Raw genomic sequence first — 24947 nt, forward strand, 5'->3', positions numbered from 1 at the left:
AGTATAGTGCTGTTTTTGAAATGCACTCTCTTCCACTATTGAATTATTTCAAAAGTGGTCGTAATTTCAATAGTGCTTGGTTGCAACACAGCTGTCAATAATGTCAAAAAGCCTGGACTTTATTGTGGGAAATGGTTGTATAAAATGTTGAAATAAGGTCGTACGTTTTTATGTTATCGATTTTGGTAAAATTTTGTGATTTCAAATTTTCTAAAAGTTCCTTGGAATTTTAAGTATCCATATCTGATTTACACCACTTCTTGAATATATTGTACAGTATTCTAGAAGTTTCTCCTTCACTGCTGTTAATATTTTAGTGATGATTAAAGAGGTGAAGTAGAACATTTACTGGCAACCGCTACATGTATGTATCTTTGTTTGTAAGGGATTTTAAGAAGTTTAGAATCCAGCATAAATATGGTAATACAAATTCATTTTGATTGTGGGAATATTAAAAATATTTAAAAATGACGTATGATTTTGAAAAATTTCCTTCTTAGAAAGGGAGCTTTGGGTAAAAGTTATATTACCACTTGTAGAATTTAATCCCATTTCTCTAAAATACAATTAAAATAATGAGCCTTACAATTTACAAACAAAAACAAAGTTGCTACCTGCTTTGTCAGCTGAAACCAAAACAATCTGATCGTGTAATCTGTCTAAATTCTTTTTTCACTTCTGAGCTATTGAACACAGGATAGTGGTTTTCATATTGCCCCTCAATTGCTTAATGCGAGATTTTAACATCCATTTGATACATTTAATCCATTCTGACAAAGTGTCAAGGTCTATGTTTGGCCCATTACATTATACCCTAGTCCACATCACAGGGTCTTGGACAATATTTGCAAAAACTGGTATTTTCACCTTTTTGCCCAGATTGTTTTAAGAGCCTGTGGTCCAAATAGATTAATCTAGAATCAATTTAGCTGGGCGCAGGTACACAAATACAAAGTTTATCACAAAAAAAATGGCATTTCTATCTTAAAAGGGGGGGGGGGGGGGGGTGTCAATATCAAACTCTTGATCCGCAGTTTATGAAAGAAGGGGGGGGGGGGGGCTTGTCAATATCAAACTCTTGATCCGCAGTTTTTGAAAGAAAGGGGGGGGGGGGTTCTCAATATCAAACTCTTGATCCGCAGTTAATGAAAGAACTGCTTTAAATCCAAGAAACTAAGGCCTTTTAGACCCTTATCTTTTCGTAATTTTCTTAATGGGAATAGAAAAAAAAATACCTACATATACTAGTATTTATTATCATGCAACAATAGGGAAAAAATACGAGTGTGTTGGAAACAAAAAATTTAATGTCAAAAAGCAATATATAACAAGATTGTTTTACACCAAGTTTCAACTTAATGATAGCACTTGTTGATTATGTGATTTCCATAGCAACGGTCACATCAGGTCATGCCCTGCCTCGTTTTGAGGTTGATGAGTATGTCCCTCATTAAGAACACTTCACACGTGTTACAGACGGTTATCATGGAATCCAATGATGACGTTTTCCTGCCGCGGAAAGCTCTAACTCCACACCCCATCACAAAACAGTGAAGATTACTGAAAATTACATATTTGTGGCAATGCCACTTCTAAAATGTTTGCATTTTATGTCACTCTATACAATAAAAGTATATATGGAACTCATTTTAATATGTCTAAAATAATTTTACAAAAAAAGTAAACTCAGCTCAATAGTTCTTCCAAAGAATAATATCTACATAATAAATGGTGAGCAATGCTGGAAAATAAGCTAAAACTCAATAAATAAACTTTTAAATACACAGTATTTAGAAAATGTAGATGATTAAGGAATCATTCTCAATACCTGAGAAGCTCTACATAGTAAAAAAAACATACCAAGCAATGTACAGATTAAATTCTCATTAACTACATGTACTTATGAAATAAATGCCAGTATAAATACATGCATCAGTAGATTAAAGAATACATGTTAATATCAAAATTCTTTGACATATATGATCCAAGATTTTCTTCCTGATAATTAAAGCATGATTTTCCTTCTTGAATAAACAGATAATCTAATATTATTTTTTCTAAACTAAAATGACAAAAATTATATCTACTCCGATTGATTAGCAAATGAATATCTGTAAATTAAACATATGTACTATGCAATATCTGTATAACAATACAGATATTGCATAGTACACTCATTTTGTGGCTCAATGTCTGTTTTTACTATTGAAATTCTCCAATGTAACATCCTACTCATTTTACAACAAGCTTATCACAAGATACATGTATGTGCAATTACTATCATCAACCATATCCAGATTTGTTTAAGTAGATATGAGATGACAGAGCAAAGTGTATTAGTATGAAGAATGTATTTAAGTCTACAGTTTGTTCTGGGGGTTTTACAGTCTAGAGTTTGGCCTGGGGTGGGGGTTAGAGCTTGCTGGTCCAGCGGCAGGGTTTAACCTCAGCAGCCCGACTGTTGAGTGTCCATTCCACTTCTCTTGGTCACGTTCATTGTAGTAAAGGTCTAAAAATTGAGCATCAATTTGAATTCTTTGTACATTTACAAAAAGTACATGTATATTTTTGGAGTTCATGAGCTTTACTTCTGTTGAATAAAAATTTAGATTTCTTAATGAAAATGTGCTCTGAAAATTAAACATGTTCAGATATGTTATTTTTTCAAACTGATACATATGATATGGTGTTTTAATTTAATGAGAATTAAGTACAACTCCTAACCTCTGCACAAGTAGGATGGATTCCAATAGTGGCATCAAAGTCAGACTTCTTAGCCCCTAGTCTCATCCCCACTGCAAATCCCTGTGTCACCTCCCCTGCATTGGGACCTAATACATGGAAGCCAATTACCCTCTCCTGAAAAACAAAGTAAGTATTATACATAAACAGATAACAGAAAAGGTGGAAAATGCTGTACTTGCTAAAAAAAAAAACATCGGAGTATAAATGTAATCTGATAAGCCATATGGCTTAAGGAATAAATAAACAAACAAACAATAAATTCTTTGAGATCTCAATACCGGTAATGCTCAAATTTAAGAAGAGTCCCAAGGGCCTTAACAGTCGCTGAGTATGTAAAGGATCCATAGAATGGCCATTTGATGATTATATAATAAAAGAAACTAAATTCACAGAGGAGGTGATGTTGCTCATAAACAAAAAAAATAGGACAATCGTTGATCAACAAAATAGTTGTCTAGTAATTTGCAACAACTCTGAAAGTAGATTTACAGTTGAGTTTTGTTAATCCAGACACTTCTGTTCCTAAGCAAATCATCCGGATCATACTTGGTATATATGAATAAAAAATTGTTCCCCACAAATTTCTTCGGAAAGTGAAGTATCTGGATTATTGGTGTCCAGATTAAAGAGGACACACTCTAATTTTCAAAAAAAAAAAATCTTCCTTACTCCACATCAAGCAAACTGCTGGCATGATACAGTAAAACTCAGATATAACGAAGTCACTGGGACCTGTGAAATTACTTCGAAATATCCATAATTTGTTATATCCGTATAAGAAATTCGTTAAATTTATATAGCTGGGGATCCAAGAAAATTTTGCTATATCCGTGAATTCGCTAGATCCGTGTTCGTACTAAATGAGTTTTACTGTAATAATCAGCATTAAGCCCTCTACTGAAATTGTGAAATTCATGACACGTTTTCTGGTGTTAGGATGAGGCTCTATTGATCATAAATTGCAAAAGCCTAAATTCTTTAAAAATCCCTCCCCCATGTTTTTTGCAGGCAATATTAAGTGCAATGATACGATGAACAACTATGCTTCTACCTGAAGGATCTGGTGTTAGTGTGGGGCTCTATTGCTCTTATAGTAAAATTGCATGGTTATGATCTCCTAATGTATATTGAGCAGACAAATTAAGTGTATAGCTATCATGAGCAAGGGTGCCTTTTCCAAAATTGTGAAATTCATGGCCCCTTGGTCAAGGGTTCTGGTGATTGGGCACAATTTCTCTACAAATTATAAGAGGAACCTTACATTAATCTGGATGCTTCAATAACCCAGATGATTTGCTCAGGATCACAAAAGTCCAGATTTACAATGCTTAACCATACATTAATTTTGATGGTTTTGGCCCCATCCCTCAGGTCCCAGGGAGGCAGAGACTATGAAATTCACAATTTTTGTTCCCCATACCCATAAATGCATATAAATACATATACAAAAATTGGTTGAAAACTGGCTCAGAAGTTTAGGAGAAGACAGAAAATGTTCAAAAGTTTACGACAGATGAATGGCGCATGAAAACAGCAGATAAAGATATTCAAGATCAGACATAATACCTTTTCAGGAATGAGGCAGATGAGTTTAGCATAGCAGGAATTCTCTGGTCGTTTGGCCACTGTCCACTCCAGAGGCCAGAAGTTGGTGTGATAAACCTACAATGAAGAAATCAGTTATTGTGGAATCATTAGATTTTGTGGTGGCTCAAAATTTGTGGAATTCATGGGTACTCTGCAGTGCATCCACAATTCACAACCTTAACGAATTAATAATTGGGGTTCTCGAGTAATCTTTCCTTTTGTAGATATGAGTGAATGCACAAAATTACATCCCCTCGAACCTGTAAAATTTAGGCTATCCACGAAAATTGGCCTCCACAAATTTTAATGATTTCACGGTAAGTTAAGCCAAGCATGAACTTCTAAATCAAACTTATGACAAGGACTTCAGTTTCATATATCAAACATACAAACATCAATCCAACACTAATTTAAATCTCAATTTTTATTCAGTCTCCTCTGAATACTCAAATAGCCATTTTATCTTGATTCATATCAATATATCTTGACTTCCTAGTTACCACTAAAAAACAGATTGTTGGAGGGTTTTTTTTAAATGAAAGTTTGCCGAGCACCAGGCAAATATACAAGAAAAAAGTTCCAATGTTTAGAAAAGAAAATCCCATGTTAAATTACCTCAAGTTTGTCCTCCCCAAACTTTTTGATGGCGTCTTCCTCTGAGTAACCAATACAGCCATACTCTAGGGGGGTGAAAACTGTGGTTGGCACATTGATGTAATCAGTCTAAATCAATAAAGAAAAAATATTCATGATTGGAGTAACATGTTCTTCAGGACAGATGGCAAACAAACCTTAATTTTCAAAAAAAAAAAAAAAAAACAACTACAACAAAAAACAACTAAGTCTATGTTTACATAAGTAACATGAATAAGTTTATCTGAATAAAATTTCAATTTTCATTCAAAGCTTCTCAGCAGTGTCCTATAAAGTGTGAAAAATTTGTACAGATTTATAAGAGTGATGACAAAAAGGAAGAAATTTGAACATAAAAGAAAGTCTACAATTTCTCAATAATTTAGAGATTTGATGTAAGCATCAATTACAACCAAATTAAGTCCAAAAATGTATACCAATCCATGCATCCATTTTTTTTGTTTGTAGTATGTGTCTTAATTGAACATGTAAACGGTACCTTCAAACAGGTGTTTAAAAAAAAATTTTTAAATGTGTGTATATCAGAGTATTGTACATGTAGCATATCTAGGTGAATGGAGGTGTGTTAAAAAAAAAATAAAACCATGTATCCAGGTACTATGTTTTAACAAGGTTATAATGTTTACCAAGAATAATTTAGTTCAAGTGCAACATAAACCAACCAAAAAACCAGAATATATGGTGCAGTGAATTTTTAAAACAGCAACAACAAAAAAAAAAGAAAAAAAAGAAAAAGAAATTGTTTAACTGATGATCTTGTGTATAGTCTACTCACTACTGCGTTAGAACTCACCAGTTCCTTACTGAGCCCATACAGTCTATTTGACAGGAGTTTTCCGGCCTGAATCGCTACAGGAGTCAGCTCAGGCTTCCCCTCACAGATGTCCCCGATAGCGTAGATATTGGACACATTGGTATTCTCCTCCTCATCCACAGGGATAAACCCATTCCTGTAAGATAAGTGGTTTTCTATGTTTGCAAAATGGTGGATATTATGTAGTTCGCCATTCGTTGAGTCTCTGCGTGCATCTTGCTTTGAACAAGCCAAAACCAGAGAAAAAACACTCAAACACATAAATTCTGTGGTCACAGGTTCAGTACTTGTTTTTTTCCCCAACATTTTGAATTTTGCTTTAAATTTTTTTTCTCAAAAATTGATAAAAATATGCCACTGTAGGTTTGTTTGTGTCTGTGTGTGTGTTTGTTTACATGTAAGTAGACAGGCTTTTCAATTATAAGCTGAATAGAGAGAAAATACTTGGAATGGCCCTATATATTTGAAATTGTACGTAATAAACTTGCTCACTTGTTCGTTTTAACTCCCACTTTTTCCAGACCAATGCTTGATGTACATGGATCTCTTCCAATTGCAAATATCACCTGAAAACAGCATCAAGAATTTAAGAACAAAAGATAAATGTTGTCTCCAACTACATGTACAGGTATATACAAAAGTAGAAACCAATTTTGTAATACATTTCTTTTTCACAAAGTCCTAAAAAATTGGAGTTGATTTTCGACTTTAAGATATTTATCAAAAAAAAAAAAAAAAAAAAAACGATTCATCATATTTATAGTTTAATCAAAAATTACTTCTGATGATTGCTTACAGTGTTAAATTCATCAGTAAACTCCATTCCATCTTCATATTTCCCTGTTACCCTGTATTTCCCAGGCTTACCATCCTCTAGCTTTTCAATCTGTCAATTCAGAAAAGTCAAGTGAGGCAAGCTAAACACACACACAGATGATGTGAATAACAATAATAAGCCATACAATTTTTATTTTTTTAAAACAGATGATGAAAAATTGTGCACAAATTATACATGTAATCTGTAATGATGGTCTATCTTCTCTGCTAAGTTTTTTTTTACATAAAACACACATCAGGATAAATAGCACACGTGTATCTGCAAATCCTCATGCTCTTACAGTTAATTAACTCATAGTCATGGACCCCCCATCCCCATATTTCAGACTCCAAAGAGCTCTTCTTCAAACAAACTTTATCAATAAACTAAACATGAATCCCCTAAATTTCAAGTTGCACTCATATAATCATGGAACTATAAAACTCTTATTTCCATATAAACTTTCAAAGGTAAGTTGTGTTTTGATGCAACATATACAACATGTGTCAGTGTTTGACATCTTGTGATGCACATCCACTGCCAACTAAAACGTCCAAAAAACTATGGATAAAACTGTACTATGAGGAGGATTAACCTTGGTAGGCACACAGGGCCTTATGAAGTTGATCCCCTCCTGTTCCATGTAATCTCCAATCTTCTCTGCCATCTGCTGGTCAAATCCTCGAAGCAGGATGGACCGGACCATAATGGTGACATTAAGCCCCAGGGCATGAAGAAAGCCCCCACACTCCAAGGATACATAGGAAGCTCCCACTAGTAGTGTTTTCCCAGGACAGTATGGCAGGGAAAACAGATCATCACTATAAGAGGTAAAAAAACTTTTAATATAAATGTTTATTTAACCATGTCATGAACAGCCATTTATATTACATAAAAAAAAACAAACAATAAAATTAGACAGCTAAAAAAAATGCACGTATAAAATTCAAGTTTTAGTAATCTTTCAGTGTGAAATAATTTTAAACATGCATGGCATTCACATGAAATTATGTAGCAATTCTTTTAACCCTCAACATACCTAGTGATTCCATATTCCTTGGCCCCTGGGATGTCTGGGTATCGGGGTCTCTCCCCCATAGCTAGGACAAAATGATTGGCTGTCTTCTTTATCTCCTGGCCTTTCTTATTCACAGCCTGCAACAGACAGCTAGCGATTATTTTTCATTATACATTGTATACATGCATCTTATGTTGACTGTCAAGATGTCAAAGTGAATTTTCAAATTTTGATTATACATAATATAGCACACATTGCACGATACATAATGTGTTGTATAAGAAAAAGGAAGAATATATAATTTCTATAGACATTATTAAAACTTTACATTACTTGATCGCAGTGTTTGAAATAACCTTGGTCCTACAGCCTGAGATACATAAATTTTGCCGCAGGAACAAATTTGCTTGTATCAACACCCTGCTGTATGTGATTAGCAGTAATTAAAAATTTACATTAATAAATCTGTCTCATATTGTTTTATTGTCCGGGTAGCAAAGTGTAACAAGCAAAGTGGCAGAACTCATAATCACTTCAATAGAAGAGACAACACATCTTTTGAACAACTTTTTAGGATTGGCACCTGCCAGACACAAGGTAGTCAATGTAACAACTTATGTGGTTTATTATACTAATGTATGTAAATAAAAATAATTTTTGAAAAAGGCAATTACTTTCTCTGGCTTGTAGATCTTTGGCAGGGCTGACAACTTTTATCAGCAATTGGTCCTGCATGTCTAGCTATAACCTTATGGTGAGTTTCAAACACTGTTAATTATTAAGCCCAATCACTTATTCAGTCCAATATGCTTAATAAAGACAGTCTGTGCTTGTGTGAATGAGTTTATATATTATACCTTGATAGTGTGTTCATCTATGAACTCGGCATAAGCATTGTGGTAGTCCACCTTTTTGTCCCTCAGCTGGACCCTGTATCCCCAGTTTAGGGATCCAATGTAATCCTGTAACACATATGTACATGATTTTACAAACGTCAGTTTGTCACCCATATCATATCACAGATCTGGGTGCAAAAATAAATAAAATTCTACTACCTGGTATTATGAATAAAAATTTAAAAGGGCATTAAGGATATCTGATAATTTTTTTCCCCTGATTGTTATATATTTCAGCATATTTTCTTTTAGCCTATATTCCATATTCAGCATTAAAAATGTTACATACTTCTGTTAAATTCAATTAAAGAAATCGTAAAGTTTTTCATTATTCACAATCATTTGGTCTTTTCAATTTCTCCTTAAATTCTCCACATGCACTATTCTATTGATATCATATGCATTAATGAGACACAAATCAATATAAACGTAGATTTACTGTGTACAGTAATGAGCACACCATCAGGTGTACACAGTTCAATGACTTACCTGAATGGCATCCTTCATTGTTGTCCAATTATGTTTAACTGCAGAATAAAATGTAGAATTCTGAATTAACATGCAGTTTATTATCTTCTTCAAATAATTATATATTTTAGAAAAAGGTTCAAGTTTCTGGCAAAAGAATCCTATGTATTGAACTGACCATTTTCTGGGACTTCCCATCCAAAGTTACGGGCATCCTGGAGTCCATGTCCTTAAAGAATTCAAGAAGACATGATCAATACTTGAAATCAATTAAGGCATCAAAACGCAGGATTCAATCTCTTATTTCTCTACTGCCATGAGCTATACTATCATTTAACGAACAAAAAAGCATGACTGTATATCATTTTATTTCACAAATATTCACTATTACTACACGTACCTACATTTAAGAGACACAGATCAAGAGATGTTTGTTGTGAAAGCAGGTTGGGGGAGTGTGAAATTTTGTGTTATGAAAAGAATTTTATGTAGCAGGAAAAACGTTCTTGAAAAATCATGGGGTTATTGAGAGAATGACGATGAATTTAACAGCAATAATTCAAGAACTGACTGTAGATTGGAAACAGTTCAAAAGGACAAATCTTTCCTTACCTAATATAGCAGCCTGATGCATCAGCTTCTTAGGGATACATCCAACATTGACACAAGTCCCTCCCAAACCTACAAAAATGTACAGACATTGTATGAACAATGTCATGTACTTCTTATTTACTGTGCAGTAAGATTTCATATCTTTCCAGTAGGTTTCTTGTCTAATATAATTTTTTTATCCTTTCTCTGCACAGAATTATGAGCTAGAATACCGTAAATAGATTTTATTTGGTGTGTACGATATTTGGCGGAAATTGATTTTTTAACAAGTTAGCATAGATTTGAATTAGCACTTTCTGAACGTGCTTTATATATAATGAATATATGTAAACAAGACATTTAGCGAATTACTTGATTAAGCGGAAGATGCTGTCAGTGAAAGGCACTAAATAGAATACACAGTGAAATGTAATACAATTACAGTATTCATTTTATTTTCCTCTTTTGCAGAACATTACCTGACATCATAAATGTACTCAAAATAATATGTTGTGCAAGTCTTGCAGGTGCATTTTTGTTTGTTTTTGCACTTTGTGAAATTACATGTCATGATTAAAAAAAATGAAATTTTTAAAGTCACTTCATTAAAAACAGACTCTAAAAGGTTGCAAGCCGTTATACGTTAACATGGCTGAAAATAAATTTTACCTTCAACAACTATTTACTTTTGCATAACTATATCAAAATATGTAACAAGTAGACAGATATTATGTGCATTTATCATGTTTATGTCCAGACTTAAACTTTCTTGACACCCCCTTTTCCCTCCACTAAACTGTCCATACCCCAGGTTGTTCCTATTGGAGTTGGTTTGACAAAATCAAATACAGCCACCTTCTTTCCAAGGCCTGCTGCCTCCTACAGGAAAAATTACAATAACTATTAGTGAACTTAAATAAAATGTATGACAGGCCTCCTACAATAAACATGATTAGAATAACTATTAGTGAACTTAAATAAAATGTATGATAGGCCTCCTACAATAATATGATCAAAATAACTACTAGCATTAATTAACAAAGTAAAATGAAAAATGGGACAAATGAAAAAAGACTTCTACGACATAAGCTACACTACATAAACTTCATAGCATAAAGCAAGACAAATTTTTATTCTATAGTTATATCTTTTACCTGCAGAAAAAAATCAATAGTAAATCTTAAAGGAATATTGTATAACATACCTTAGAGGCTGCCAAACCACCTGATCCACCACCTATAACAATTAGATCATAATCATAGGAAGTTCCCATATTTAACATCTGCTGGAGTCTTCCTTCCTTGTGAGCCTTCAGTGTATCATCGCATCCTCCTTAAATATATATAAAGCATTGCGTTACATACATCCAAGTCAGAAAAAAATAAATAATAAATAATGGATGTAAAAAACAGGGTTCACTAAGGAATTCACTGTGGAATCATGATTGTTCTGACCAATGTTCTGGGATTTTATAGGTCACGCTCACTGTGCTTATATACAAATTTACGTCCCCATGGGAACAATAACCTTGACAACATATTTGTTCATTGAATTCTCTGTGTAAAATTTTGTCCCCAGGAACCAGTAAAATTTCAGGTGCCAACTAAAACTGGCCCCAGACCTTGTTATCTCAAACTCAATGGGACTGGGAAAAAAACTTTGAGACATCCAAGGATTCAAAACATCAAGGTTGAAATACATGATAGAGGAAGAATAGTTCAGACTTCCAACTCACTTCAACATATCCATGGTCTTAGAGATATTAATGTTCAAAATAACAAAGTTCAACTGTAAAACAATTCCACAATATTTATAGCCCTGTGAAATTTCTCTAACAGCAACATCAATTACATTGACTTTAAAACATGCACCTAAAATAACAGCTAATTACTGGACTCTCAATATTCCTAACATCTAATAACACTGACAGTTTTTTCTTGCCAACTCAATCTATTTATTATCATGACACTATATTATATATTAAACATAGGTAATCAGAGATTACAGAGCTCACCTCAACGAATGTTGTCTTTAAGTAAGGCAAAGTCCCACACTAAACTAATAATCTAGGAGTGTGCATCCCTAGATACAACATTTATGCAATTTTGGTCTGATAGGGCTTGCAGTTATTTGGGAATAGACTTATCTGAAAACTTAAAACTAGTCACTCATCCAGAAAATGTAAGTCAAATCCAGCATCCGAAGCAAGTTTTGAGATTGTTCGTCCCTTGATGCATCATCCATGCAAGTTTGGTTCAGATAGGCCTTATAGTTACTTGGAAATGAGATCTGCTCCAAAAACTTTAACCTGGTCACTCATCCGGAAAATTTAGGTCAGATCCAGCATCCGAAGCAAGTCCAGTAGTGTGCATCCTTAGATGTATCATCCATGCAAGTTTAGTCAATATAGGGCTTATAGTTACTTGGAAATGAGATCTGCTCCAAAAACTTTAACCTGGTTACTCATCCGGAAAATATAGGTCAGATCCAGCATCCGAAGCAAGTCCAGTAGTGTACATCCTTAGATGTATCATCTATGCAAGTTTGGTCAATATAGGGTTTATAGATACTTGGAAATGACATCTGCTCCAAAAACTTTAACCTGGTCACTCATCCGGAAAATATAGGTCAGATTCAGCATCCGAAGCAAGTCCAGTAGTGTGCATCCTTAGATGTATCATCCATGCAAGTTTGGTCAATATAGGGCTTATAGTTACTTGGAAATGAGATCTACTCCAAAAACTTTAACCTAGTCACTCATCCGGAAAATATACGTCGGATCCAGCATCCGAAGCAAGTCCAGTAGTGTGCATCCTTAGATGTATCATCCATTGAAGTTTGGTCAATATAGGGCTTATAGTTACTTGGAAATGAGATCTACTCCAAAAACTTTAACCTAGTCACTCATTCGGAAAATGTAGGTCGGATCCAGCATTTGAAGCAAGTTCAGTAGTGTGCATCCTCAGATGTATCATCCATGCAAGTTTGGTCAATATAGGGCTTATAGTTACTTGGAAATGAGACCTGCTACAAAAACTTTAACCTGCTCCAAAAACATTAACCTGGTCATTCTTTAGCTGAAATTGCAGCATCTGAAACCTTGACTGGTACAATGAAACACATTAGAAGCATCCTCCATGCATCTCTGACTAATATAGGCCATAGAAGTACTTGAAAAGAAAACTGCTCTAAAAACCTTAACCTGGGACGCCGACACTGACGCTGAGGGTATTACATAAGCTCCCCCAACTTCGTTGAGGTGAGCTAAAAAGCACTGTAAGTTCCACTTATTAAAAATTTCATCCAAATTGATGCTATATAATATGGAAATTAAATGATGTCAATAAATCTTGATCTACGTTCGAATATTTGAAATACAACACATGTGATGTTAGCATACCTTGATAAAAGCTTATTTTAACATTCCTTAATTGCAATGCTTATTTTCTCTTCACTATACTAATTAACATAACACTTCAAAATTCCTAATTCTTGGAAATCAATACAGATACCAACACTTACCACACATAAAACACATCATGATCATGTCACCAAAATCCCAAAATTATAGATCCTTTCAGCATCTCACAATTTACGATATTAATCATACTCATTTTTCCATTCCTGCACACTGAAACAATCCCCTTACTCATACATTTCCCCGATAATCTGACAGCATGCTGCATGCATCTTTTCAATCATAAACTCTTATTCCTTAAATTTGAAACAATTTCCGGCAAAAACAAACACTGACCAATTTCTTGTGTATTAGTGCTTGTGTATTAGTGCTAAACATTATAAGGTCACAAGACGAAATTCATGAAGCCTGTCATCAGAGTCCAAGTTTTTTTTAATTATCTGTCAGGCAGGTATTAACACTTTCATCTTCACCTGGGTATTCACGAGCTGATTAAATCTCAGCTCTTTTATTGAAGCGGTTTCCAGATGAAAAGTTAATTAGTAGATAGCCATACATGCATATCCTTGAATTAAGATACTGCTGTTCATTTGCATCAAAAATTAGATTGTATTCATAGCTGAAGAGCAATTTAATACTAGCAAGGAATATCACATGGGAACAAATGTTTGAATAAAAAAAAAAGGTTTATTAATTAGTTTAGGTACTTCCACAAATAAGAGGTTTAGGGCTTTTTAATAATATCAATTACTTATCAAGCATTATTAGTTAACTTTTTCAGCTCTTTGACAGAGATATGTGAATAACAAACAGAATTCATTTGGTAGAGAATTGAAGGACACAAATATACATAGCATGCCTCCTGGGAGGAAAAAATCTATTATATATAGAGGATATTCAATGTTTTGTAGATGAATATGGAATTTATTTCACAAGTGGGACAGGATTTTTTTATATTTTCACAAGTGCGAAGCACGAGTGAAAATATCAAAAAATCCTGTCTCACAAGTGAACTAAATTCCATATTCATCTACAAAACATTGAATTTTCTGTTTATTACATTTTCTTTGATTTTCCCTTTGCCTCTGTCTTTTCTTAACACAGTGTCATAGGCTTGACGTCATAGATGAACGGTTGAAACGTCATAGCTTAGAAGTTGTGCGACTGAAAACATTACATAGCATGGATTTTAGCAACATATTTGGGAAGAAATTTGCAGTTTTAGCTCTATCAAGATGCTTAGTCACTATCTCTATCTTATGACAGGCCAGAAATTATTTTTTACTTACTTTGATATCCTTTCACACTGTGAGAGAATATCATTTTTGGTATCCTTTCACACTGTGAGAGAATATCACTTTTATTCAATTAATAAATCACAGTATTTCACTGTTGAAAATGTAATAATATGAAAAATGTCACAATAATTCATCATGTACAATATATGTATAATATGAAAAGAAAATGATGACTTGCAAGACAAATTGACTGAACATACTTGGGCCTTATAAAATTCTTAAAATACCAATACTTTATGTGTGTGTGTATAAAATTACCTCTCTGACAGATGTGTAAAATTCTGCCTCAGAAAGTTTAACTTTTGGACAAAATTTACCAACTCCATCCTACGGTACATTAAATTAGCCTACTTTCAATCATGACATAAAATAATTTTTTGGAAACTTTTGAGTTAAAGCCTTTGAATCTCTTTCATCCCTGCACAACCTGTACTGAAAATCACTTCTTTGGACTTTTCTGTGTAAAAAAGAGGAAGAAGTGAAGCAATATTTTTGTCTTGGGCAGAAAAAAAATTTCCAAAAAAGTAGATTTCCTTGGTTCTGAAACCTGTAATTTTCTGAAACCTAATACTTTCAAAAATTGAACAAAATTTGCATGGATGATGCAAAAATATTCTATTTTTATAAATTTTCCCATTTTGTGTCGCTTTAATAATAATCTCTCTGATGTTGATACTATCCAAATGACCTTGGTTCATTTTGTAAATAGAGCATCAGGTCAAACCAATTCAACAGAATAAGGATACTTGATGTCTTTAAGTATTTTTTTTCACTTTCAACACGAAGCCTCAACCATTTGGACAATTTTTTTTTTTACAATTTTGAAAGGAAATCTTTAGGAAATCTTAAAAATCTGCTAACTTTACAAAACAAATTTAGTTGTAAACAAATTAAAATTGATTACCTCATTAGTGGTTCTTGTGTACTCATTAGAGATACTCAGCACAAAACGGATCATTGTAATGAGGCAGATAGAACGTTGCCTTGCCAATTACAGGGAACACTTAACAATCACTTTATTTGGAGATCGACCTTGAATTCTTCAGGTTACTGCTACATGTATTAATGAATATTGCTTCAATTAACATTAGGACCTCGCAATCGGAAAGGTACATTTATATTCACTCATGAGATAGCATCATCCTAAGAAAACAGGTAATCAGAAATTGCAGAGCTCACCTCAACAAATGTTGTCTTTAAGTAAGGCAAAGTTCCATACTAAAGTAATAATCTAGTAGTGATCATCCCTAAATGCATGCAACGTTACATTTATGCAATTCTGCTCTGATAGGGCTTGCAGTAAATTGGGAATGGTCTTATAAAAAGATTCTAATAGTGTTGAAGTTCTAGCAAAAAAAAATTAAAAAAAAATGTTTTCCACAGCAGAAAACAATTTAATTAACTGTATAAATGCCTATGCTAGGTTACAAAATGTTCAAGTTATTGCATGACAAATTAATGCTCATAGTAATCCTTAATCTCATCCCTAGACCTTAACCATGATTCCAAAATTTACAGATACCTTCCTCAAACTATTCTCCATCTATACACTATATATATATAAATATATATATATATATATATATATATATATATATATATATATATATATATATATATATATATATATATATATATATATATATATGAGATCTATAAGATACAGATCTATATAGTTACACTGTATTGCATAACAATAACCACATCTATAGTCTGGACAGCGATTTTTTTCTACCCATTGGGAAAGGGTCTGGTACCGGTTCAGTTGGGAAAAATAGCATCGAAGTAGATCAAAGGAGAATTTTCTGGCATTTAAACAAATGAAACATATTTTCAGTTTATTCCAACTTCATTACATATTACCCCGTGTTTTAAAGAATAAACAACAAGTATTTATTGTTTTTCATATCACTGTCCCTTGTTTTCACATTTTCATGCTTTCAATTTGTCAAAATGTATGACATTACGCTGTCTACACCACAGGTCCTGCCATATTACGACTAATCTCTGCTTTCGATTCAAGCGGAAGTGAAACAATTAGTCAACTTGTACAACATGTACAATGTTTCATTTAAAAAGAAATACAATGTCATCATCGTCTGTTGCTTGGCAGTTGAATTGGGAATTTTTAGTCTCAAAATTGGGAAAAATTAACGTTTTTTGGCATTGGGAACGGTACCGTTTATCGGTACCAGTTATATAAGGAAAAAAAATGCTGCTGGACCTTTGACCTTGACCACTGACCTCGATACATAAATCTTTCTGACCATTCTCTCCCTATACACTTATAAATGATTATAACAAAATGCCCTAGTTGGTTATGTACATCAAAATGATTATCAACAATCTTGACCTCAACCAAACGACCCAAAATCAGTAAGTATTTTCTATCTACTCTCCATCTTTCTAGTAAGTAGAAAAAGATTTTTCAGATTTATCATATACAAGATATTGCATAAAAATAAGCAATGATAATGGTATCTAACTGAACAAATGACCTTGACCTTTCACCTTAAGACCCCAAAACTACACTTGTCTATCTCTATCTCTAGCTATTCACCACTTATGTTGAAATAGAAAGAGATGAAAGGTGATCAAGTTATAGCACCACATAAAATTAACAATGAAGAAAAGGACACATGGACTTTGTGATTACAATAGGGTATCCACGTCTTGATGCAGGGTCCCAATAAATACCTTTCTTTAAAATTCATTTTTTTTTTACATTTACATATTCTATGGTTTAATCTAAAACTAAAGATAAGTTTTCATATGAAGTTGAATTTCTGAACCCTTATAATTATATACATGCTTATACTTCTCAGTGTTTCTTGTTCACAAATTATTAGCTTATACATAGTACTAACATACAAAAAACAGTCATTGACCTTTGCAGGCTGTTGCCATGGTAAATGTATGTAGACCTACCTAAATGTTGTCCTGCTACAAACACGTTAGGAACTGTCCTCTGTCCTGTAATCTCTAACAAAGCATTCTGTATGTCACTTCCATTAGCTAGCAGAATAAGAAAAAACACATCAAAATTCAGGAAATCCTATTACAACACACACTGTACTAAATGTAGAACACACGGATATCTTTAACCTGACAGAAATGATGATCCTGGAGGCAATGTTCTGAATTCTGTCTAGGCATAAATATTATTGAAACAGTAAAAGGAGGCAATGCATATTTTATTGATTGAGAGAAAATTGTGCTCAGGTGGAAAAGCTTATATGGTTGTACTACAAATTACACAATGTTACAACCATTAACCAGAATAAAAGACAGTCCAGATTCAGAAATCAATAAGATTTCTGTATTTCTTGCTTGTGCAATGTCAATTGAAAGTTTTATAAAATATGCAAAGGACAGTCTCAAGTTCTCACTAATTTCATCTGAATGTTCACCTCAGCAAGCATTTATAGCTGATCTATAATCTGTGTATACTAAATATAAACTATAATCAAAGAGTAGGACACAGAAGTTATAGTTGAAATGACAGTTTTAAACTCACCTTGTTTATCCAATTCCAGCACCTCAAAACTTACATTCATCGACTTAAACAAGTCTTTCACCTATAAAATGAAAATTTTTAAAAAAAATCAATAAAGCATTCTTAGCAATAAGATATCATAATGTTCAACTACCATTTATGAAATCAGACCTCTCTGACGTCATCTTTCTTTCCTAACTGTCTATTTAACTGTTTTATTTTACTGCTTTATGTCCTTATGTCCAATAAATTACCCATCAATGCCCAATAACCTAATAATCATTGGGATACTACGACTAGAATGGAAAAAGAGAGAGGCCCATGGGCCACAATGCTCACCTGAGTCACCATGCCACTTCTGTTCATTATCAGCAGATTTTTTTTCCCTGTATATTCCTATGTAAAACTTAAATCACATAGTGTGGCTTCATCCTACCCAAGGGGAAATGATTTGAAAAAACCTGAATCTACACTGCCTAAGGATGCTTAAAAATAAATGTGACTGATCATGGAATTGCTGTTCTTTGAAAAGATATTTCCTATATTACTCCCCTATAAAAATTTGATCATCTATAGTGTCCCCACCCTATCCCTAGGGGTCATGATTTGAACAAATTTTGAATTTTTTCTGGCCCAATGGTTCTTGAGAAGAAGATGAAATGTGAAAAGTTTTATGACAAGAACAACAATGACGATGACAGACAACTGACAAATTTCAATCAGATTAGTTCATTTGAGCCTTTGGCTTAGCTAGGTGAGCTAAAAACAACAAGCAAATTAAACTGTTGAAATCGTCTGGGAAAAAAAATAATGACCAAATTACCGGTATATCATATTTGTGATGAATCTGCTTTTAAAAAATGAAAAGAATTTCTTTACTTTCAGATACAATTTACTCCTTTCAAGAATTCTAAATTTGATTTATCCACTAAAAAAAAATTTAAAGACATATTATCATGATTATCTGAATCTGTACACATATTCATGTTAAAGCAACTTTTGATCTCTGAATTAAATCTAGACTGAGGCTTGCAATGGGAGATTTTATATAATATTCAAGATCTATATTTACTTATCTCAAAGGGGAATTTTTACTTATTTTTGTCACTTGACATAAAATGAAAGAGCATGAATCTTTTAGTTACCATGGTAACATACAAAAACATCAGGTAATGATGCTTGCAGAAAATTTTAACATCTTGTTTTCAAGCTCGGAAATATCAAAATGGTCAATATATATATATTCCAAAACTTGCAATTAGGAAAATTATTGACTTTAGTTTCTTCTTTCATTGGTATGATTTCAACCAGGAAATGTATCTTGTCTGGCAGATTAATAGGATTTTTTACTTAAATGAAATAAATGTTAACTACATGCACATGCATGCTTTCTTTGCCGCAACCTACCCCAAAATAAATTATCAAACTGAAAAAAGCACAAGTCATTATGTACACTTTTAAGGCCAATGACTGTCAAACTTGTCATAGCCTAAATAATGTTTTCAACAAGATTTACACATTAAATGAACAAATTGTAAAAATGACTACACAATATATACAGGTATACCTTAGCCTATCTTATCATGCCTATCGGTTATGTCATGTCATTAATCTCATTCATTACCAATCAGGCTATATTTTACTGACCAAATTGAAAAACCATTGCATTAACATGTTCAGGTATATATATATTAAAGCCTAACTTATTGGATATGGTCACAGATGTATGTGAAATATGAAGCAGTATAATGAGCACATGGCATTGTTATAGCAAATAGCTAAAAACTCACCATGAAAAAGAAATGTCTCAAGTAAGATGTACTGTAGAGATTACTCGCTATATTATTATTAACAGTAAAATCAATAATTTAAGAAATATGATGCATTTATCAAAAGAACATTGCATATATTACAGTCTAAAGACATATAACTTCTATTTACACAAATTCAAACATCTGTGAAGTGCCAAAGTAAAAAAAAAAGCAGAATTATACATCTGCAAATTAAACCTTAAACCTCAGTAACATTTTAAAAAACAACCAACGACAGACGGATTTTGAGGTGACAATTGGCAGTTCATCGGCCATTATCTTGCCCAATTTTGACCTATTTTTTCGTTGGCAGACCAATTTTGTGTCCGTTGGGCCCAGTTATAATTTTTTTCTGTGTTGGTGACTGTTTCTTCAATTGAAGCAGTCTTTGAATTGTCCGTCGACCAACCCTCGATCAATGTCCGACTATCTGCAGACAGTTTGTTAAGTCAGTCGTCGGTTGGTCGACATTTAGCCACTGGGTTTTTGTAAATGTGGACCGACAAGGAAAATCAAACTGCGGGTCAGCTCTTGATGATTGGGCGACCATTGGCTGACTTATGAATAATTTAATTTTTTTTAAAAATTATCTGTGTTCCTAGTGATTAATGTGACTGCTCCACATTGCCCAATACTAGTGTCGGCTGATCATGTTTTTCAACATATGATACGATAAAAATTTGGTCGCCCATCCATCGGCTTAAATGTGACCTAGGTATTACACAATAACATGTATAAGCCCCTGTCAGATAATTTTGTCAGATATTGGGATTCCACCTTGAGATGTACATCCTTGGACTATCTTACATCTGATATAATGAACTGCTTTAAAAATTAACAAAACTGTGAGCATGTTGGAGATAACAACACAATGAAACTGTATTTTACTTTCACTATTCATGCATTATTCGCTAATATTTGGGTCAATTGAGGTGCTCTCTAAATGTTTAAGATTGAAAAAAAAAGTTTCAAATTATCAAGAGATGAAATGCATCTAAATATAGAGAGATGATGTTGGATTTTTTAGACTGTGAAAGATGTTTTCCTTTTTTCAAACATAATATAAAAGCTACAAAGAAATAGAACTTAATTTGTTTTTGTATTTTTTTTATTGGGAGGTTGGAGAGATAGAGATCTCATCTATATTTTCAAGGCAGATAAACATACAGATATATGTGCACTGAGGCAAAATATTCTTTAAACTATGATAAATAGAAATTTCCATTCAGGTGACCCATTAGGCTATGGATATTGATCAATACGCTCTTCTTTTTTAATGTAAGCATTCTGTTAAATTAATATTTGTCTTGCTGACAACATCTTGAAAGCATTTGAAATCCTTTCCTCTTTTATCCCTAATGAGAGCTGTGAGTAGGCAGAAAGAAAATTTACAGTTCTAGGAAATGTGGCCATCTCAAAAAAACTAATCATAAAGTCATTAAGCTGAAGTTGAAAGATTTATAATGAAGTGCTGACTCAATTTGATATTAATCTCTCTACAAGACACATTTTCTTTGGATCAATAAAACACAGGTAGCTATACCCTAGCTGAAACAATGATTGCTCTCTGTAACTGGAAACAGTAGGATATTATTTATCACCTTTTTTCTATAAACTTCTCAATAAAAAACCTCATGAACTGCTGCAGTATAAAAAGGGTACTTTAATGCAACAAATATGTGGGTACATACCTCTAATTATTTTTAGAATCGGTAGGGAAGAAAGTAGTGCAGAAAAAATTACAAAGTTCCTTAATTTGCAGACCTGAATAAAAAAAACTGTGATAATGTATTAAACTGAGCCTCATCCTTGTTGATAAGGAGTATGTTCCCTTGCAAAAAAGCTTGGCAGATGTAATTTATCAAGAAGATCAGCAGAATTATTTTATGTATTATAACACCAGTGAGAAGTCTGGAATTCACCTACTTTCACTTTCATTTTCAGAGGTTAACGCAGACAGACGCATTTTGCAGGAAAACGAATCTGACATGCCACCTTGAGATTTTAACCAAGGAAAGACAACTTGATGTGCTTTGATTTGAGGGGTCACTCACTGCTGAACAAAAATTAGAGACATTGCTATGTGAAGAAACGTTTACATTGCCGCCTATGGGAAAACAATTAGTGGACTGTACCCATGTGTGAACATATATTCCTGTACGACATTTTCTATATTTCTGTCTGAAAGACCACTACTACCTTGCATATAAAATAACCAGACAATAACAGTTCTCCAACAGTCGACTAAACATCAAGGACACATTGGTACATTCTTTGCAGTAAATTTCAATAGTTCCTGTGCCAAATTAGGTCTGGAAACTAAAAAATAAACACCCATATACAGAGAATTCATCATATACTGATTTTTTTTTATGGTATGTCCTGTTCCCCTTAAACATGCAAGTGATATTATTATTATCCAGGTCCAATCAAGGGTGTATGGGGATTTACCCTGGGTTTTATTCCATATACCCTGAGGCCGAAGGCATGGACCTGGATAACAAATTTATTTCATATGTACCCAATTAACATGATTAAAGTCTTTCTAAACAAGTCCAATCAACTGTGTTTCAAGCTATATATAAGATTTACTATGTCCTACAATGCTTCATGACTTCATGTTATCTGCTTTTATAGAAACTATGCATTAATTGTGACGTCACATTTTTTTACTACCGTCTCAAGTTGAAAATTTACATCAGACTTTGTAACCAATCAAAGCTTGTGTTACAAGCTACATAGGAAATAAAGGTATATATTGCTACACAAATGAGTGAACTTGACGATAGAAAAGTTGAAGTCACTACATTTAGAGTTTAGAGTAAAAGTTTAGATGTTAGTTTGCATTGTCTTTCTGCAGTAAAATATCCAAATATGAAACATGTGTCAAATTCTGTGGTGTCTTTTATAAAGCATTGAAATTAATTAATTAAGCAATTTTCTACTGCTCATGCCCGTGCAAAAAACCCCAGGAATATCGAGAAATCTTTTTTTTAATTCCTTGGTAAATACTTGCTTTGAATCGTCAGATATTTGAACTATTTTTGTTATACCATGTCAAACACCTGCAAGGATGAGCATTTTTTATATAGATCGACATAACAGTATATATAAACCAAGTCTGATGATGTGCAAATTTTAACTATGTGGTTGACAAACAGGATGCAAATTGTATCATTTTATGCACTACAAATACTTGATAAAAATTTCCTTAATAGCTGAATTTAAGTGAAGATGGGTGTCTGAAGTTGTTTGCCATTACACCAGTATGAAAGGTATCCAATAAACACACATGATACACAGAAAGTGATATTTAGCTTCAGTCTGAGTAACCATATACATGTACATAGTAACATTATTTGACTTGTGTAAAGGCAAATAATGGCAAATTACTTCTCTGAATACTCTTTCATAAATTGGCATTGGATCTTAGTAAATAAGTTTATAAGTGTTAATTAATTTTCTCAGATTTGGAGGGAAAACATCTTCACATATCTTTCACCGGTACTAAATAGATAAATTCAAAACATGGAGTATACGTAGAGAAATTCAAAAATCAGTTTTTCTGTCTAGATTAAAACTACCTATTTAGTATTAGCAGTATTAGCATCATTAGTAGAGTAGCTCACCTTCTTACAGAATGGACATGTGGTTTTACTGAAGATCATAACCTTGTTGTTGGAGACATAGTCACTGATGGTCTCCTTCAGACCCCCATTACCAGACACGGGGGGCATCTTGCCTCCTCTAGCCTCACTCCGATCTCTGTTAATTCGTTTTATATTGTTTCAAACTACATGTGAAAAGCAGAAAAAAAAAAATCTGACATAAAATCTTTGTAGAAATATTAAGTCAATTTTACTAAAAACGTGTTCATCATGCTGAAATATATATTTTTTTCTGTGGAAAAATCAGAATGCATCATGCATATACCATTTACCATCACCAAAGAAAAAAAAATACATGAATCATACTATGAACAAAGACATGAGTCTTTTGAGTTCATGCATGAGCATTACCAACTGTTTAGCATTGTGATACAATGTAATAATAATCTTTAAGACGGGTCATCATAATTATAAAAGTTTACAAATCTGAGGAAATTCGAACTAAAAAGTGTCCCATTCATTATAATCATTCATTACCAATATTCCTCTTTGTTTTTCACGCAAGTACAGTTAATTACAGTTTTCCTCTTATATTATGATTCAAGAATAACAGTATAAACAAATAAAGACTGAATTAAACTTATTAGGCCAACCGACAATCAAGTGTCTTCACACTTTATCCATTTGTAAACATGTTGTAACAAAGTGACATCGTAAGTGAATACAAAATCATTTTTAATATAAAAAGGTCTACCTGTCTTAATTTGGCATGGACAGATTCCTTTCGAGTACGAGTCTCATTTACTGACCCCTTCAAGACTAAACCAACTAAGGCCTAAGCTAAGTATAGAGATATTGCCAACCACGTGGTACAAATCTGACGTCATATGTATTTTCTGCCTCGTCACGCTGGCATTCCCGGGTTGACATTCCAAGAATGTTCACAAAATTTTCCTTCCAAGAAGTAAAATATCTTAAACCGGGAGGAGATAAAAAGGGGGATACATACACATAGATCTATAAACTAATAATAATAATTCTTAAAAAAAAAACTGTTCAGTTGCCCCAGAATATCCATGCATTGAAAATATATTCTTTGTACTTCTGATATCAGAAAATAAACAGATTAGGGGACCCTAGCTGATATCAAAAATGGTTTTTCATATATCAAAAAATTCAACAATATTGCTATTAGCAGTGCTCATAAAAATAATTTATTTTCCCCTTGCCTCGCAAGTAAAATCTTGCAAAAACAGTCCAAATAACAGTTGAATAAAGAAATTATTCTTAATTATCATTAATTTTTAAAAAATTACCATTATTTCCAATACGCACCTATAAAACTCAGTGCATTGCATAACAAAAGTATATTTATAGTTACAGTCATAAAAGAAGAATGCTGTCAGTCAAGTAGTTTATTTTCATTTTTTTTTTTCAAAAGATTCAGGACAGAATAGGGGGTTCTAGATGGCGGTTTTGAAAAAGGAATTATCTTACTAAAGGCAAATTATTCTGAATGCAATTGTCTCATAGTTTTGAATCTCTTCCAGTTGATATTTTTATTTGTTTTGACATTTAAGGTCGAGATTCTAAAGCAGGAGGGCTGGAAACATTCCAAGAATGTAAAGTACCATATCACTTCCCTTCTAAGAAAGAAATACATGTATCTAGACCCTCACGTTGCAAAAATTTTTATGAGGTACATGTACTCGTATATCAGTGTGAC

The 24947-nt window shown here is 33.1% G+C and overlaps 1 protein-coding gene across 1 annotated transcript; it reads right to left on the reverse strand.

Moving 5' to 3' along the window:
* Positions 1-1285: 1285 nt before the first annotated feature.
* LOC133187527 (thioredoxin reductase 1, cytoplasmic-like) lies at positions 1286-24059 on the reverse strand. Its single transcript, XM_061322931.1, has 19 exons — positions 23976-24059; positions 23243-23406; positions 17824-17884; positions 17235-17321; positions 10795-10922; positions 10397-10469; positions 9612-9680; positions 9178-9228; positions 9021-9058; positions 8493-8597; positions 7657-7772; positions 7213-7438; positions 6597-6686; positions 6293-6366; positions 5780-5936; positions 4948-5055; positions 4312-4407; positions 2725-2859; positions 1286-2509 (listed from the first exon to the last, which is right to left on the reverse strand). The coding sequence occupies exons 2-19, from the start codon at positions 23348-23350 to the stop codon at positions 2447-2449; spliced, it is 1785 nt and encodes a 594-aa protein (XP_061178915.1). The 5' UTR covers positions 23351-23406; positions 23976-24059; the 3' UTR covers positions 1286-2446.
* Between the last annotated feature and the right edge of the window lie 888 nt (positions 24060-24947).

Source organism: Saccostrea echinata, unplaced genomic scaffold (genome assembly GCF_033153115.1).
Source record: "Saccostrea echinata isolate AGI-Se365-2 ecotype Australia unplaced genomic scaffold, CSIRO_AGI_Sech_v1 ptg000015l, whole genome shotgun sequence".
NCBI classification, from domain to species: Eukaryota; Metazoa; Mollusca; class Bivalvia; order Ostreida; family Ostreidae; genus Saccostrea; species Saccostrea echinata.

Bases quoted from the DNA above. Each gene is read 5' to 3' on its own strand.
- LOC133187527 (XM_061322931.1), bottom strand. From the start codon at position 23,350: ATGCCCCCCGTGTCTGGTAATGGGGGTCTGAAGGAGACCATCAGTGAC. The intron at 9,681-10,396 runs GTATGGACAGTT...ACATTTTTGTAG, and splicing joins TCCAATAGGAACAACCTGGG to GTTTGGGAGGGACTTGTGTC. The intron at 5,937-6,292 runs GTGAGCAAGTTT...CTTATCTTACAG, and splicing joins GTGGGAGTTAAAACGAACAA to GAATGGGTTTATCCCTGTGG.